The sequence below is a fragment of the Dasypus novemcinctus genome, chromosome 7 (genome assembly GCF_030445035.2).
Source record: "Dasypus novemcinctus isolate mDasNov1 chromosome 7, mDasNov1.1.hap2, whole genome shotgun sequence".
Classification (NCBI taxonomy): Eukaryota; Metazoa; Chordata; class Mammalia; order Cingulata; family Dasypodidae; genus Dasypus; species Dasypus novemcinctus.
The window spans coordinates 78774569-78792273 of NC_080679.1; the positions used below are offsets into that span (position 1 = coordinate 78774569).

At 37.7% G+C, this 17705-nt stretch overlaps 1 protein-coding gene across 1 annotated transcript in view; it reads right to left on the minus strand.

Annotated features, from left to right (window-relative positions):
• The window catches only part of PPIG (peptidylprolyl isomerase G), a 50987-nt gene that overhangs the window by 21701 nt on the left and 11581 nt on the right, over positions 1 to 17705 (minus strand). The window contains 8 exon segments of the mRNA XM_004460800.3: positions 1284 to 1423; positions 1507 to 1536; positions 9973 to 10060; positions 10880 to 10924; positions 12078 to 12185; positions 12567 to 12641; positions 12735 to 12812; positions 13141 to 13190. Coding sequence (XP_004460857.1) covers positions 1284 to 1423; positions 1507 to 1536; positions 9973 to 10060; positions 10880 to 10924; positions 12078 to 12185; positions 12567 to 12641; positions 12735 to 12795 — 547 coding nt within the window. The 5' untranslated portion in view covers positions 12796 to 12812; positions 13141 to 13190.

The window sequence follows — 17705 nt, forward strand, 5'->3', positions numbered from 1 at the left end:
TGCAAACATATCTATATTAAGTGCTTCTTAGTATTTTTTTTTGAAACTGTAAATGACTGCATTTATAGAGCATCACATAAAGATACTCAACATCTCATTTTTACTGTTTGTTAATAAAGACAGAGTCACAAACACCAAGAAGTTATAAAAACTGTCCAATTATGAGCTGCAATATATTAACAAGGTATTTATTTGATATGACATGGAAGAAAATTAAATGAACAGAATCAAAGTGGAATACAGAGATAAAAAATTAAAAATAAGCATTTTGTATTCTCTATGCCCATCTTGGTTCTTTTAAAATTAAGACAAAATTTACATGTTTCTAAATGTTACAGAACAAGTCAGTTTATCTAAAAAGCGAAAACAGAATTTTCTACGCAGGGCAATTCTGAAAGGAATGTTAAAAGATATTTAAAGTTTAATGAGGTAGTTCCACATAATGGAAAAAGCCCTAGGTCTGGAGCCAGTACATGTAGGTTTGATATCTAGTTCCTTGGCATGGTAACTAACATAATCGTGATTATTTTATTTGTAAAATGGACTAAACAATATTATAGGGTTATTTGCAAGCATCAACAAAGATCACAGATCACTCTCATACTTGTTAATCATAAGAAATTAAATGAGTATTACTCTTCCCTTTGAATTCAAAGAACAATGAATCAGTTTAATATTTTATTTCTTGCTACTCAGATTTAAAGGTAATCTCACTCCATTATTTTTAGAGTGACAGACCCAATATCTGTAATTAATAGCAGCAGTTATACATTTCTATATAATACAAAGACTTAAAGAAAGTTCTTACTATTTCAGATAATACATAAAACCACTGATCATATTAGCTTCAAGTGTTCTGGTCAAACTTGCCAGATGCTCATGAATCTAAGACATGTATGGAGGAGAAAGAATTTAATCCCCCCAAATTTCTTACTCTATCTTATAATTTTCAATTTTCATCCTGCCCCATTATCCTCCAAACTGCCTCTTTCCCCAGAAGAGTACCACGCTATGCGGACAACTACAGTCAAATACACACACACACCCTAAAATCCAAAACACACAGTTGAAGCAGAAGGGCAAATTACTGCAAAATAATAACAAAGAAAATTCAGTTGTTTCCATTGTAAATGAGCAAAGTAACAAGTAGGGTAAAACATATTTAAACACAAAAACCTCATATTTATATTTAGCTTTTAGTGCAAATTTCGTGCCAACTATTTAGGGTATCCTGGCCATTCTGTATGCACGAGAATTCTCAAAAATATGTACTGTGTTCTTACCTTTAGATTTGGGAATTAGCTCTCCACAACTGAGTATCCGTACCTCAGCAAATGGTTTGCTAGCTGCATCAGTTTTTTGGTTTTCTATTTCTCTCACAACTTCTTGACCAGAGATCACTTGCCCAAAAACAACATGATGTCTAGAGTCAAGTAAACACGATTAAAGTTTCTTATTTTAATATGAACTTAAAGTAGGTTCTAAAAATTAATAAACAATATTTACCCATCCAAATGAGGAGTTGGTTTAGTTGTTCTTTTGGAAGTCATCAGATGGAAGTCATCAGATGGAAGAATAAAAACAAAGTCAAAGAAAAACAAAGTTAGCATCTCTAAAAATGGAAAAGAAAATAACTGCATTAAGAAAAAAATATCTCGGGAAACGGACTTTGGCCCAGTGGTTAGGGCGTCCGTCTACCATATGGGAGGTCCGCGGTTTAAACCCCGGGCCTCCTTGACCTGTGTGGAGCTGGCCATGCGCAGCGCTGATGTGCGCAAGGAGTGCCGTGCCACGCAAGGGTGTCCCCCGTGTGGGGGAGCCCCACGCACAAGGAGTGCGCCCGTGAGGAAAGCCGCCCAGCGTGAAAAGAAAGAGCAGCCTGCCCAGGAATGGCGCCGCCCACGCTTCCCATGCCGCTGACGACAACAGAAGCGGACAAAGAAACAAGACGCAGCAAATAGACACCAAGAACAGACAACCAGGGGAGGGGGGGAAATTAAATAAATAAATAAATCTTAAAAAAAAAAAAAAAAAATCTAAAACAAGATATGCTCTGCCAAATAGAATTACAGAACAGGATGCAGTCTTTTGATATAACTTATTTTTTAAAACTTCTAATTGTAAAAGTAAAATGTACTCACTACTGAAAACATAGATATACATTTTGGTATTATTTCTATCCACTCGTTTCTTACATATAACTGAAATATTATGGAATATTCAGGGTTGCATAATGTTCTGCTATATGGACATTCCATTATTTATCAACAATCATTCCACTAGTTTATTCATTTAACAACAGTGTTTTATATCTTAACATTTTAAACAATTAAAACACAGGTTCTGATGGCCTTCAGGTATGTTCTGCTGGACCTGAACAAAATTGGTCCACACGATGTTTTATTATTTAAAACAAGATATTTTTATGTAAAAATCCAGATTTCAGACCTCTCTGGAGAACCTGGAAGATGTGGCACCAGGCATGTGGCAATAATTGGCCAGAGCTGAGAAACTGCTTTCTTTAGCAGAGGGATTTATAGTATAGTTTCTTGTCCCAGCAGGCTTTGTTTGTTTACTTGCTTTCCCTGACAAGGAAACCTCATTTTGAAACTGCAATCTGGAAGAAAACTGGACAAAACCTAAAAACAAAAATGTCTACTTTGCAAATTAATTTAAAAAATTATCATTTTTCTCTAGATCAACCCAACTATGCAGTTTAGAAGGCTGCTACCTGAGTAGCCACAAAAACAAGCTGGCACAATAGGTTGAAGGTGGGCACTGTGTAAGATTTATTTTTAAAAATCTTATGAGAAGGAAAAATTTGGAAAAAAGGAACATAATTTGAGCTTACATTTGATTAATGCACACATAACACCATTTTAAAAAAACCCAACCATTTCTTAGCTATATTTACCTAACTTAAAAATCAATAGCCTATAATTTCCTTACTAGCAGGTATTAAAATCACCTAGAAATGTAAAACCCTAAGTGTACATTATATATGTATTTATATGACGTTATATTTACATTGCATATACATATAGTTTGCCTCTAGATATACAGATTACAAGCAATATTAAAGAATTGCCTTCCTTAAGCCTGTTTTTCTAATTACACTTTCTTTAAAGCCCACTCTAACAGTTTCTAGAGTCAAAAATAGTAAACCAGGGAGGAATGCTTTGGAACAGGGGTTCTTAACAAGGGGTCTGTGAGCTTGAATTAAAATAAAAAAAAAAACATTATTCTTGTGGGGACATGCTGGTGTGACACATTTATTAAATAATATGCAGTGTAGTGTGGACTTAGTAAGGGATCCGTGGTTTTCACCTGACTGGGAAAGGGGTCTGTGGAACAAAAAAAGGCTAAGAACCCCTGCTTTAGGGAAGCAGATGTGGTTCAAATGATAAGAGCTTCTGCCTACCAAATGGGAGAACCTGGGTTCAATCTCTGGGGTCTTATGATGAAAAAGAAGAGGAAAAAGCGTGCCTGCACGGCAAGCCAGTGCCCACATGAGTGTCCGAGTGGTGAGTCAGTGCTCCACCCAAGTGAGCAACGCAGCAAGATGACACAAACAAAGGAGAGACAAAGAGAGAGTCAAGGTGAAGTGCAGCAGAAATCAGGAACTGAGGTGGCACAACCGACAGGGAACCTCTCTCCCCACGAGAGGTCTCCAGGATCGAATCCTGGTGAATCCTAGAGGAGAGAAAATGAGAAAAGGACAACACAGCAAAAACAGCAGGGCGGGTGGAGGGGAAGGGGGAAAAAAAAATCTTTAAAAAAATAAAAGAACCCCTGTTTTAGAAATAACTCACATTTTTCTCATTTTACAGATGAGAAAACCTTCGCAAAGTCTCTCAATACTCTTAACTAGAAATGATTATCTACTTTGAACTTCTATGAAATGATCTGTATTATTTACAAGACGTTTATCTTAATGTGATCTGTGCCATGGCTTCTGAAACAAAAGAAGCACTCATCATAACAAAGAGTAGAGCACACCGAAGAGGTGCTCAAAATGTCTAGAGAATACTGAATGAATGACTCAAACTCAGACTCCTTCTGATATCAAATTGTTTCCTACAGTGATCTCAAAACCGGATTGTCATGCCTGATGTCAACTTTAAAATATTTTCTTCATAGCCATATATAACAGAATCACCTTAATTAGGGGTTAGGTTTTCTAAAGCTGTTGTATAAGGGAAAACTGTGATAGTATTACTTTTATGGAGTCTGCTGAAATCTACCAAATTATCTTTCAAGTAATCCAATGCAATCATTTTCTTCAGCACAGTAATTAAATGGTTTCTTTAATTGAATGCCACCTGAAAAGGCAGTTCATTTATATTATGAAATGTTATATAATAAGCACTTACTGTTAAATATTAAAATCACATTTAATGTGGCAACATGCTCATCACTATGATAGGCACAAGAAATAATTGCATTGGGAGAAGAGCTGAGAGAAGCGCATTAACGGTTTCCATTTTATACATACTTCCAGGACACATGCTCACTGACTGAAGGTGGATGGAGCAGACCACACTCTAAAGATATTTTTTTTACCATTTTTTGTATAGTTGAATTTTAGTTAAACGTCTGTATACTCTATGGCATAGTTTTGTTGTTTAAAAATTTCTACAGGCTCTTTTGTACTCTACTGGTGTTATTTCTTACGGTTGAGCTAGGTTTCTTGTTTTCTCATTTATTGGTTATATGATCATCTGTAAATAACCTGAGAGACTAATTCCCTTGTCTATAAAACCAAGCTAATCTCCACCTTGGACGTTGGTCTGAGCACAAAATAAGTACATTTAATTATTCTAAACTTGCTTTGCTAAGATTTTAAGTCATCTTTCTCATTCAAAACTGTCTTTGATTTTATAGTATTTGATCATACTTAACATATCTTTTCAATATATATTTTTTGAACTTAAAAAAATTTGAACTTCATACCCTCAACCCCCCAGATCCACCAATTTGTTGGTCTCTACTTACATAATTTTTTTTTGGAGGTACCGGGGATTGAACCTAGGACCTCATACATGGGAAACAGTTGCTCAAGCACTGAGCTACATCTGCTCCCCTATATGACAATTAAATAAGATAACAGTGCTAGAAAGTAAAACGACAATATTTCCTTCCCTATACAGTTTATATTTAAAATCATTAATCCAGGAACTTTGTGACTGTTTTATTGAAAAAACTTGTATTGTTACTTTTCTTTGGACAACCAAGTGATTCTGTACAGTCTATCTCCACTAGATTAGTTCTTTAAAAATTTTTTTTTAAATTTCTATTTATCCCCTCCTCGTTTTGCAGTTGCTGTCTGCTCTCTGTGTCCATTTGTTGTGGGCTCTTGGTGTTTGCTAGTCTTCTCTTCAGAAGGCACTGGGAAACAAACCTGCACCTCTCATATTAAAAAGAGGTGCACAATCACCTGAGCTACCTCAGTTCCCTGGTTTGTTGAGTCTCTCATGTCTTTCCTTTTTGTGTCTCTTTTGTTGCATCAATTTGTTGTGTCCACTCACCATGCCAGATTGCCTTCTCCAGGAGGCATAGGGAACCAAACCTAGGACCTCCCATGTGGTGTTGTGGGAAAACGGTTTACCTGTTCCTTATTGTAAATGTTACACCTGTTCTATTGTAGATGTTGCAGTTGTTACATGTTGGCAGTTATTCCCTATTATTGTAGATGATGCTGCATTCTAATAGCAAATAGCTGCTTGATAGTTTCCAATAAATATGAGGAGGAAACTAAGGTTGAGGCTCTCAATTCCAGAAGCTGTAAGTCCCCTGGTCCCATCTTTCTCTTCTCTCTTGTGTCTGTCCTTTATTTCTCTAAGTTCTGCGGGGCTGCCTTCCCTTCAAGCCAACCTCTTGCTGAGCTGGTCTCAGCAACTGGTGCCCAATGTGGGGCCCGCAGGGAAGCTCAGCAACTGGCACCAGAAAAGGGACCTGAAGGGAAAAAGGATCACTTAGAGTTAAACTAAAGTGGTTGTGATGGCACAGAGCCCTGAGTGGTTTGGAAAGCCTTCGAAGTCCTCTACGGTTTGCATTTCCCCAGGCGATGAATAATGTCATGTGTGAGTACCGACTCGTCAGATAAAGCCATACCATGAACATCAAGAGATGATGAAAGTTCCTGTGGGACCCAGAACCTCCAGTCATGCAGATGGAGAGACAGACGCTGGAAACTGCACGGCTGGGTCTCATTCTGAAGACTAGAATAGCTTTACATAGAAGTATCTAAACTAAAGAACTTGTCCAAGCATGGCATCATAAAGCAGGTATGGCTTGGGGACAGAAAGATATTAAGAAGGAAAGTGAGAGGAGGAAAACTGGAAATGTTGAATTATAAAAGGAAGCAATGAAAAAATTCTAGATTAATAGATTTGGAACTGCTTTTGTATTTGTTCAATGTCAGTGGGTGTGTTGTATGTAACTGTTTCAGTGTAACTGTTCAAAAAGAGAGAAAGGAAGAGAAAAAGTGAGAAAGGAAGGAAAGGAAAAAAGAAAAAAGAAAGGAAAAAAGAGAAAGAGGAAGAAAAAAAGAAAAGGATAAAATAAAAGATGTAAAAGTTAAGTGAATATTGAAAAAGGTAAAAAGTTTGTGGGAATGCTAACTGAAATTTAATAAGGTGCATTTTGTCCTAAAATAAAGAGGTTAGTTTTATAAAATCAGAAATGGAGATAAGTGGGACAGAACTAGTATGCATATAGCAAGTTGTTAAAGTATTGTGGTAGCATTCAGTGAGATAGTGTTTTGTGGAAGTAAAACAAACCTAAATATAAAAGGTGCAAAAACTGTCGAAAAGGTCAGCAAGGGACTTTTGCAGTTCTTCAAGGCTTTCTGCCCTAGCCGGATGGCAATGAACCTGGCTGCATAGAAGAAACTGTGGCAGTTACTCTACTAAAAAACATCAGAAACAATGGTATTTTAAGGGACTGAAAAAAGGCACACAGTTGGGACAAGCTGTAAGGTCCCTGCTGCTCAAGCAAATTCTTAAATGTGTGGGTAAAACGAAACTATATTTTCTGCTGTAATTGATAAATACATTGTTTTCTCATGTTAATGGAGTTTGTAATGGCTTAGCCGTGAACTGGATATGGCCAGCACTAATATTGCGTACTGGCCTATATAGCCTTATAGGTTGGGAATATTAAGCCTATAAGAAATGAAAGTGTATTTATTAATTGTTTGCTAGCTGGAAGTCTTATTGTTTGTTGTTGCAGTTATCAATTATGTATCAAAAGCTTGAATACTAATCAGAACTTTAATAATGTAACATATTGTATACCTGAGTGATTTGATGAACTGTAAGTGCTACATAAATGTACCTTATTGAATGTATATGTAAATCACTTGTTTTAAGTTTGAACAATCCTGGGACTGAATATATTGAGAAAAAAATTTAATGAGTATTGTTCAAACTTAAAAGTGAAATATCATGCAGGAAGCTTTGTTAATCAGTGAAACGTCATTTGTGTAGACTTTGCAAAAATAAAAAGGGGGAAATGTTGTGGTAAACTGGTTTACCTGTTTCTTATTGTAAATGTTACACCTGTTCTATTGTAGCTGTTGCAGTTGTTCCGTATTACTGTAGATGATGCTGCAGTTCTAATAGCACACACAGCTGCTTGGCAGTTTCCAATAAATATGTGGTGGAAACTAGAGTCAAGGCTCTCAGTTCCAGAAGCTGTGAGTCCCTTGGTCCCATCTTTACTCTCGTGTCCTTCTGTTATTCATTTATTCATTCATTCATTCATTCATTTATCCCTGCCCCAGTTGTCTGTTCTCTGTGTCTATTTGCTGCGTCTTCTTTGCAGGCTGTACTTTCTTTCGCGCTGGCCGGCTCTCATTACGGGGCACACTCCTTGTCCCCTACACAGGGACACCCCTGCATGGCACAGCACTCCTTGCGCGCATCAGCAATGCACATGGGCCAGCTCCACACGGGTCAAGGAGGCCTGGGGTTTGAACCGTGGACCTCCCATGTGGTAGACAGATGCCCTAACCACTGGGCCAAGTCTGCCACACCCTGTGTTTCTTTTTGTTGCGTCATCTTGTTGTGTCAGCTCTCTGTGTGTGCAGTGCCATTCCTGGGCAGGGCGCACTTTCTTTTGCGCTGGGCGGCTCTCATTACGGGGCACATTCCTTGTGCATGGGGCTCCCCTAAGCAGGGACATCCCTGCATGGTAGGGCACTCCTTGCGTGCATCAGCACTGCGCGTGGGCCAGCTCCACGTGGGTCAAGGAAGCCCGGAATTTGAACCGCGGTCTGTCCTTTATTTTGTAAAGTTTTGTGTTGCCTTCCCTTCGAGCCAACCTATCGTTGAGCTGATCCCAGCAATGTGGTAGGTGGAAGCCCAATCATTTAAGCCACATCTTAGTTCTTTACTGCTTGGAGGGGCTCTTTTATCATCAGCATATATAATAATCATTTATAAAAATGTTAAATAATTCTGAAGAAAATTTGCTTTCTATCAGATTCAGAAATATGTTTATTCCTATCCCCCTTTTCCCCTGCTAAACTGATTTGATTGTTCAGCTCACAAAGTATAGATATAGAAGTAAATTTCTAAGTGTTTGGTGTGGAACAATCTTACCACCACAATAAACCAAATTCTGTGGGTTTAAAAAGAAAATGAATTCAATGATATGATATAAAATTCTTCCCCACCTTCACAAAAGGGAATTGAAAAAGTGGTGTCTACATATTGTGAAGAAAATGGTTTAATTATAACATCCCTTTAGTACTTTATTTACTAATTCTGAGAACGTAAATAAATGTAGGAATCCAAACTGATCAAAGAAAAACTGGTCATAAAAAGATGTATGGTGTAGCAGTTGAAATTAGTGATGAATTCCAAAAAGAAATACTGGATTACGTTTGTAAACGGATCTTTTCCTCTGGGCATATTACATTATATTAGATTCATAAGTTTCCTTGATTAAGTAATCATGTAAACCTCTTGTGCCAGGAGGGCAGATAAAAGCCATGGCAAAGGAGAGAGTTGAGGGTTTTTGATGTTGGAGTTTTGATATGGAGTTTGATGCTGAAGCCTTAAGCTGGAACCCCAGGAAGTAAGCACACAGAGGAGAGAGAATCAAGACCCTGGAAGGGAAGAACCCAGGAAGCCTGAACCCTTGCAGACATCAGCAGCCATATTTCTCCAAAATGTGGAAATAGACTTTGGTGAGGGAAGTAACTTATGCTTGATGGCCTGGTTTCTGTAAGCTCCTACTCCAAATAAATACCCTCTATAAAAACCAACCGATTTCTGGTATTTTGCATCAGCATCCCTTTGGCTGACTAATACATATGATGAAAAGGCACGGATCAAAAATTTGGAGACCTGGCACTCCAGAACCAGCTCCAGTATATACTGTAGTTATATGTGAGTGAATTACAGGATGTCTTAAAGAACTAAGCAGAACTCCACACAGTAGTATCTCTATCAAAAGACTGAAGCTCTCTAAAAACTGGTACTATTTTTATCAAAAAAGATGATGTAAAGAGGAATATAAAAGAGGTTATTTAGAAATGGAAAGATGTAAAGAAGAAATCAAGACTCTTAAGATTCTGAGAATATATATGGACGAGTATATAAACTTCACATAGGGGTTTTGGTTGGCATAGGAAGGATTTTACTTAAAAGAGGAAAATAAATGATAACACATTGGTGAGGCTGTAGTGAAACTATGTTATACAAAGCTGATGGTAAACTACACTTCCACTTGGAAGTCAACGTGGCAATATATAGTTGATTCTCATTACTCACTGTAGTTATGTTCTATGAAGTTGCCACAAACACTGAATTAGCAAATACTGAACCAGTAATCCAAGGCAAAATAGTTAGGTTCCAATGAGCATCTGGCCACAATATTTGCATCAACCAATCAAAACATAACTTTTTAAAAAATGTTTTGTTCAAAACAGCTATTTTAAATTACCAGGCCATTAGTACTTACATGAAGAACTGTGAACCATTTGTATCCTTCCCTCTGTTGGCCATTGACAAGAGAAATTCCTTATTGTGTTTAACTGCAAAACTCTCATCTACAGAGAAGCAACATTTTCAGTTACATTTTGGAATAACCACCCTGTCCCCCAATTCATTTTTACTCCTCATATCTAATATGTTTAGAGTCAGACAAGATTTAGTTAACAAAGTTAGGCTTTGAAAAAAACCCAAATATTATTCATCAATTTCCCCATTCTTTTAGATTAAAAATAGTTCTAATTTTCTATTTCTTGCTATAATCTCAGTCATGGCATCACCTATTGCAGAAAGGAATGTGCCTTTGAATCTTGGATTAGACTATGAGAACAAGGCAAGTGTAATTTCAGACAAATTTCACTGATTCCTGAAAGTGCAGGATGAAAAATATTTAACTATTTCCAGATTAGACATGCTTACAAAGTTTTTCAAATGATCTTCTAAAACAATAAAAAAATTCCAGAGAGAAAACTTAAATTTGGAGAAAAAATTCATAGGAAAAAATATCTTTTGAGAACCATTAAACCATTAGATATTGTTGCTTGGAACCACTGCTGAATTGCTGAATCTCCTTTAATAAAGGTTATTTTAAAATCAAGCTACGAAAGTTTCTATTGTAGCACTTTAATTCTAAGGATATAGTATAGATCACTGAAACCTTCAATTAACATAATGTACTAATGTCCAGAAAACAAACAAAAAAATCCCACCTCTATAAAAGTCTCTTACAAAGTTGTTCCTAAGAAAATTAACCTTCAGCTTATTTTAAGACAGCTGGATATCAGAATACTGTTTAATGAAATCTACTGATTAAATAAATAATAATAAACAAATAAAACAAAACCTTAAAAACATAATTTAAACAGAAGCATTTTTACCTTCAAAAAATCCTCCATAAATAGATTCTCCTCCTCGTCCATTTCCTAAGAATGAAAAACATGTACTCTCAGAACTCTCAAAATAGTAAGTTCCTTGAAGGTGCTACCTAAAAGAGAATGTTTCTTACAAAGTAGGCCCTCAAATGATTTTGAATCAACAAATACTCAAAGGATCAAAGAAAGTCATAAAAGAGGTTAGTATTAATACTGACAAGATTCCAAATTACCTTACTTCCTTATGATACAATGACAAATAAACTGACAAAGCCTATTAACGTATATGGTAAAAATAACTTTTCGATTCTAAAGATTATACAAAGTCTACCAGCAGGAATTATTATATTTTTTTCCTAAGAAGAAAGTGTCTTTAAAAATATGGTTTCAATGTTTTTAACAACAAAAATAACATAGGTAAAAACTATTTATTTATTTATTTTTTAAAAAGAGATTTATTTATTTATTTAATCCCCCCCCCCCCCCCCCCCCCGTTGTCTGTTCTCGGTGTCTATTTGCTGCGTCTTGTTTCTTTGTCCGCTTCTGTTGGGCAGGCCGCACTTTCTTTCGCGCTGCGCGGCTCTCCTTACGGGTGCACTCCTTGCGCGTGGGGCTCCCCTTCGCAGGGGACACCCCTGCGTGGCACGGCACTCCCTGCACGCATCAGCACTGCGCATGGGCCAGCTCCACACGGGTCAAGGAGGCCAGGGTTTGAACCGCGGACCTCCCATGTGGTAGACGGACGCCCTAACCACTGGGCCAAGTCCGTTTCCAGTAAAAACTATTTAGATGAACTGTATGCTTTATTAATATGTACCAATAAAATTGATTTGTTTAAAAAATTATAGTAATAATTACCAGATGGTACAAAATCAAACACATACATACTCTGATAGGTTACTAAGAAATGAATACAGTGTTTTTTTGGTTATTTTTTTGGGGGGGAGGGGAAGGGTTATTTTTTTTTATACAGAAACAAACTTTAGAAATAAACTCATGTATCAATGGTGAAAAATTTTTTCTATTACTTTCTTTTTTTAAAAAATATTTTTAATAAGTATTTCTAATTGTTTAAGCAAGGACTATGAACTAAATAAGGGGAGGACTGGTCTAGGACCTTTAGGGACTGTTTAATGTTGAGATTTATGATATTTAAAGAAGACTATGAATACATGATTTTCTTTTGTGAGAAGCAAAATCTTACCTTCACTGAAGTCACCACCTTGAACCATAAAATCCTTGACAACTCTGTGAAAGAGACAACTTTTATAATGTAATGGCTTCTGAGTTGATTTCCCTGTACCCTTTTCACCTGTAGAGAAGAAAATTTCATAGGATATTTAATAGGAAAAAAATCATGGAAGTAGTATTAAAGCAAAAAAACTAATGAGAAGAGCTTTTACTCTTTAAAGTTATAGAATTTCAGTATCCTCAAGAATTTTTTAAAAATTCATTTAAAAGTCACCTGTGTTTTTCAGGTAAGTATAAGAAATCAACCTCAGATAAAATCCCATTACAACTAACATTTCTGAGAATTATTTCCATGGTCTAGTAAATGCAGCATAATTAGCATGTTAAAAGAAGGAAATGCTCAAAGAAATCTAAAATATGGTAAATAAAAAACTAAAACAAAACTTAAAGCAAGACGTAATCAAATGGGATACCGTGAGGGCAAATGAAAACGTCAACAAACCTGTACAAAGACAACGAAAGTTCTCGCAAGTTTTGGGACACACATCAGAAAATAATTCAAAGACAACTCTTCCAGCTGAAAAAGAAAGTAGTTGATTTAAACCTCTGTATTAATTTAAAATATTAAATATTTGTTTATAAGTGTTCAATTGGAACATTCTTTTCTTACCAGGTTGATTGTTAATGGCAATGTCAAAAAAACATCGAGGACGCTGAACCTTTATTCCCATGACTCCAATACTTCAATCTATGAATAAAATATAGTTTCAAGAAAACAGACTTGTGTAAAATAGCAAAGATTTTTCATAAGTTTCTGGGAAAAAAACTCTGTAGAGTATAAACTAGAAATGTAGTTTGAATTTTGAAATTTACTTCTGTGAGATAATAACATGGATGAGTACTTTCATTTTAGAGGTTAGATCGCATTTTATGAGGCAAACAGAAAAGATTTAAAAGAAAAAATTTAGCCATTATCACGTAATCAAATTTCTATCTTACCAACTGACGCTAGATTGTGAACCCAAATAGTGATTTGTAGTTAAATATTTATGATTAGTAAACAACAAGCAGATTACCTTTAAGTAGAGAAAGTCAAAAATCAAGAACTAATCCAATGCTTTAGATCCTGGAAAACAAAAATGCAAGTTTTAAGAAAATGGTGGGAGTTTTAGAAAGAAAAACATTCAAATGCCTAAAGAATACCAAAAATAAGCTGTATAGAGAAAAGATGGGTATGTTAATGGTAGCAATATATGCTAAGTTTTAGGTTATGAGGCTACTTTCTGATCATGATCAACAGCTTTACTGGGAAGCAGATGTGGCTCAATTGATAGAGTGTCTGCCTACCATATGGAGGGTCCAGGGTTCTATACCCAGGGCCTCCTGACCCATGTGGTAAGCTGGCCCATGTGCAGTAAAGGAGTGCTGTGCCACGCAGGGGCGCCCCCCCGTAGGGGAGTGCCCCGCAAGAAAAATGTGCAGCCTGCCCAGGAGTGGAGCCGCACGAGAGCTGATGCAGCAAGATGATACAACAAAAAAGAGATGCAGTTTCCCAGTGCTGCCTGATAATACAAGTGGACACAGAAGAACACACAGCAAAAGGACACAGAGAGCAGACAACGGGGTGGGTGGGGGGAATAAATAAATCCGTCTTTAAAAACAAAACAAAACAAAACAAAACAGCCTTTACTGATATACTAGTGTAGACACAAAAAATACCAAGGAGGAAGAACTCTCTGTAACAGCTTCATCTACGTAGCGGATAGCTATTATTTATAGACATTATTTTGATAAAACATTTATTTTAAAGATTTAAAAGTAATACTTGGAAGTAGGTGTAGCCCAGTGGTTGAGTGACTGCTTCCCAAATGCAAGGTCTCTGGTTCAATTACCAGTACCTCCTTAAAATAAATAAATAAATAAATAAAAATATATAAATATAAAAATCTAATACTTGGCAGGGGATGACAAGATAGGATGAAAGGCAGAAGAAATAAAGGCACTAAAGGTAGACAGCATACAAATTCAAAAAACTACAAAAATAATAATCTATTTATCTTAGCCAAGCCGGTGGTTCAGCAGTGTGTGACATTTTAGGTTTTATCAGGCTCTGAAAAATCTATATTCTCCATCCTGAATAGATTCCTCTATCAATTTTAAATTGAAAATTTAATGAGGGAAGCAGATGTGGCTCAAATGTTTGAGCTCCCATCTACCACATGGGGGGTCCCAGGTTTAATTCCCGGGGCCTCCTGGTGAAAAGCAAGCTGGCCTGCGTGGCATGGAGGGCTGGCACAACAAGATGAGGCAACAAAAAAGAGACACAGGGGAGATACAGTGAGAGACCCAACAAACCAGGGAGCTGAGATGGCTCAAGTGACTGAGTGCCTCTCTCCCACGTCGGAAAGTCCCGGGATCGGTTCCCAGTGCCTCCTAAAGGGAAGATGAGATGAGTAGACAAGCAGCCACAGAAGGAATGCACAGCGAATCGACAGAGAGCAGACAGTTGAGTGAAAGTGGCAGGGGGAGAGGAGATGGATAAATAATAAATTTTTAAACAACAACATAAGCAGTTTTAATATCCTGCCAAGTTTGTTGCATTAAGTTTTTACTTGTATAGAACTTAGGAATTGAGATTCTTATTAATCATAAATCTGGGAAAACTCTTAAAAGAAAAATATTAAATTACTACTTAGTATCTGATTATACTTTATCTTCTAAACAGTTTTTGTAGACTTTAAGTTCTACACTTTTGAGAATACAGAAGAGCAGAGGATGTTTAATCATTTATTTACATATTTCCCTTGCATGAAACTTCTACAGCTATTTAACTGCAATGTCCCATGTGGAAATTTCTACTCCTCAATGTGTGTACAAGGATAACACTGCCAACACAGTACACAGTGACCACAATTAATAGTTATTTTCTTATGTAACACTTTTTGGAAAAATTCAGAATTTGAAAAGCAGGCAAAAGTTATAAAAGCTCAAAAAAATTCCCTAATTAAACACCATTTTTGATGATTTTCAATGTTTCTCAAATCTAAGGCAATCCTACAGTTCTGGGACCTGATACTACAATGAATACCACCACTGATTTATTGAGTTAGAAGACAAAGATAGTGACTGGATGAGTGTACAAGAGGATGTACTAGGACAGTAATTTATTCTATTGTTTAGTTTTTTTTTTTTTAAAGATTTATTTAATTCCTCCCCTCCCCCGGTTGTCTGTTCTCTGTGTCTATTTGCTGCATCTTGTTTCTTTGTCTGCTTCTGTTGTCGTCTGCAGCACGGAAAGTGTGGGCGGCGCCATTCCTGGGCAGGCTGCACTTTCTTTCGTGCTGGGCGGCTCTCCTTATGGGCACACTCCTTGCGCATGGGGCTCCCCTACGCGAGGGACACCCCTGCGTGGCACGGCACTCCTTGCACGCATCAGCACTGCGCATGGGTCAGCTCCACACGGGTCAAGGAAGCCCGGGGTTTGAACCGTGGACCTCCCATGTGGTAGATGGACGCCCTAACCACTGGGCCAAGTCCGTGTCCCTAGTTTTTTTTTTAATCTCAGTGTTGCTAATGTAAGTGAGTTTATATGATGGTTAGGTTAATGTGTCAACTCAGCCAGGTACTTGTGCCCAGTTGTTTGGTCAAGCAAGCAATGGGCTAATTGCAATAAAAGGCCATTTATGGACTCTAGCCACCATTGACTTTACTGCAGTGGTAAATCATAGATGCTGATTACAATTACATACATCAGGGAGACTGCCATCAGCAATGAGTGACGCTTTACCCAATCAGGTGAATGCCAGAAGCGATTCCAGCATTGAGTGAGAATCTCCCAGCTCCTCTTTGGACAGCCAGCGTCTCCCAGAACTCGTCATTGAACCTTCATTGACTTTCATTGCAGCCCCTGGTTGTGGCCTGCTCACAGAACCTGGACTTGTGCATCCCCATGGTTGCATGAGAGACTCTTATAGAATCACATACTATTGACAGATATTTCTTGTTTATTCTGTTTCTCTAGAGAATCCTGACTAATACAGCTTGGTACCAGGAGTGGTTCTTGAGGAACAGAGTCTTAAACATGGGGTGTCTGAGGTGGTTCTGGGAGTTTTGCAATTGTCTTTCTACCCTAATTGGATTCAAGCGTACTGACGATTCCCTTTCCAATAACGAAGAGGATGCTAATAGTCCATGGCTTGAATTAGCAATCAACATACACAAAATATCATCACTGGATTCCCTTACTTCCATGCTTATGAGAAGCAAGGATCTGGGTGACAGTATTTTCAACATCTTAAGAGTTTTGTGGAGTCAAATGGTATAATAATGTTGGCTGGCTCCTCCTAGATACTCTGGATACTGTTACAAAAAAAAGAAATGAAACTTAAACACTGCATGAATGTTGCAAAAGTTTCTATGTGTGCTCTGAAAGAAAATCTTGTCTCCTGCAGTCACAGGCTTGAAATATCTGAAAACCAAACTCAGACTCTCATTATACGAGTAGCAGAGTTAAGAAGGAAACTATTATCTTAACCCCACAGGGTTTCTGGAGTTAAAGTGAAGCAATGACTGGAAAAGAGTGGAACCCAGAGAATTGGAATGGAGACATATGAGATGATGGTAATATAGGTGGGGACAACGGAACCCTAAATTCTGCTGAGGTTTTATCAGATAAGCCTGCCAAGGCATGCCCAGTGGAGACCACACCTTGCCAACCTTGTATCACCCAACCTCTGGAGTGCCCCACTGAGTCTGGACCTCCTCCCAGCCCACAGGCAGTTACTAGCCAAACTCCAGCATGCACTGCCAGTCAACAGCCTGTCATAAGGAACCTGCCTTCCAATCCCTGCCTGAAGAGATTAATCTGGTCTTACCAGAAGAAAATGCAAGGGAATGCCCCAAGGTCAGTAGCTTGTAAGGCATTTTTAATCCTTCTCTTTCTCCACCCCCACCACCTCTCCTGTCTTGGAGATCTATTACTAGACTAAAATCACAACAGGCACACAAAGGTGAAATACAAAGTGTGACCCATAAGAAAGAAAAGTCTACTCTGAAAGAACTGCATGAGTTTTCCAACTTACATAGAAATCAGGAGAATATGTGTGAGAATGGATACTAAGGGTATGGGATAATGGTAGAAGGAATATAAAGTTAGATCAGGCTACATTTATTGATATGGGCCCACTAAGCAGAAATTCTGGATTCTATGCTGTAGCTCCAGGGGTTAGAAAGGGCTCTAACAGTTTGGGTGACAGAAACATGGACCAAAAGATGGTCCAGCATGTCTGAGATTGAGATGCCTGATTTGCCCTGGCACACAGTAGAAGAGGGAATTCAAGGGCTTAGGGAGATTGGAATGCTAGAATGGATTTACCATTTGAGAGCTTCCCACCCACCCCAGGAATGTCCAGAGAACACACCTTTAATCAGAACTGTGAGCAATAAATTTGTAAGATTAACTCCATTTTCCCTGAAGAGCTCTGTGGTTGCTCTTCTCTGTAGTCCAGATATTACTATAGGGAGGGCTGTAATAGAATGAGAATCCTTAAGTGTCACGGGGATGATCGGATGTCATTCTGGTAAAAGTCAAATATGTTGGCAGTTAATGGACAAAGTCAAGGTGGGCGTGGCTATCGCAATG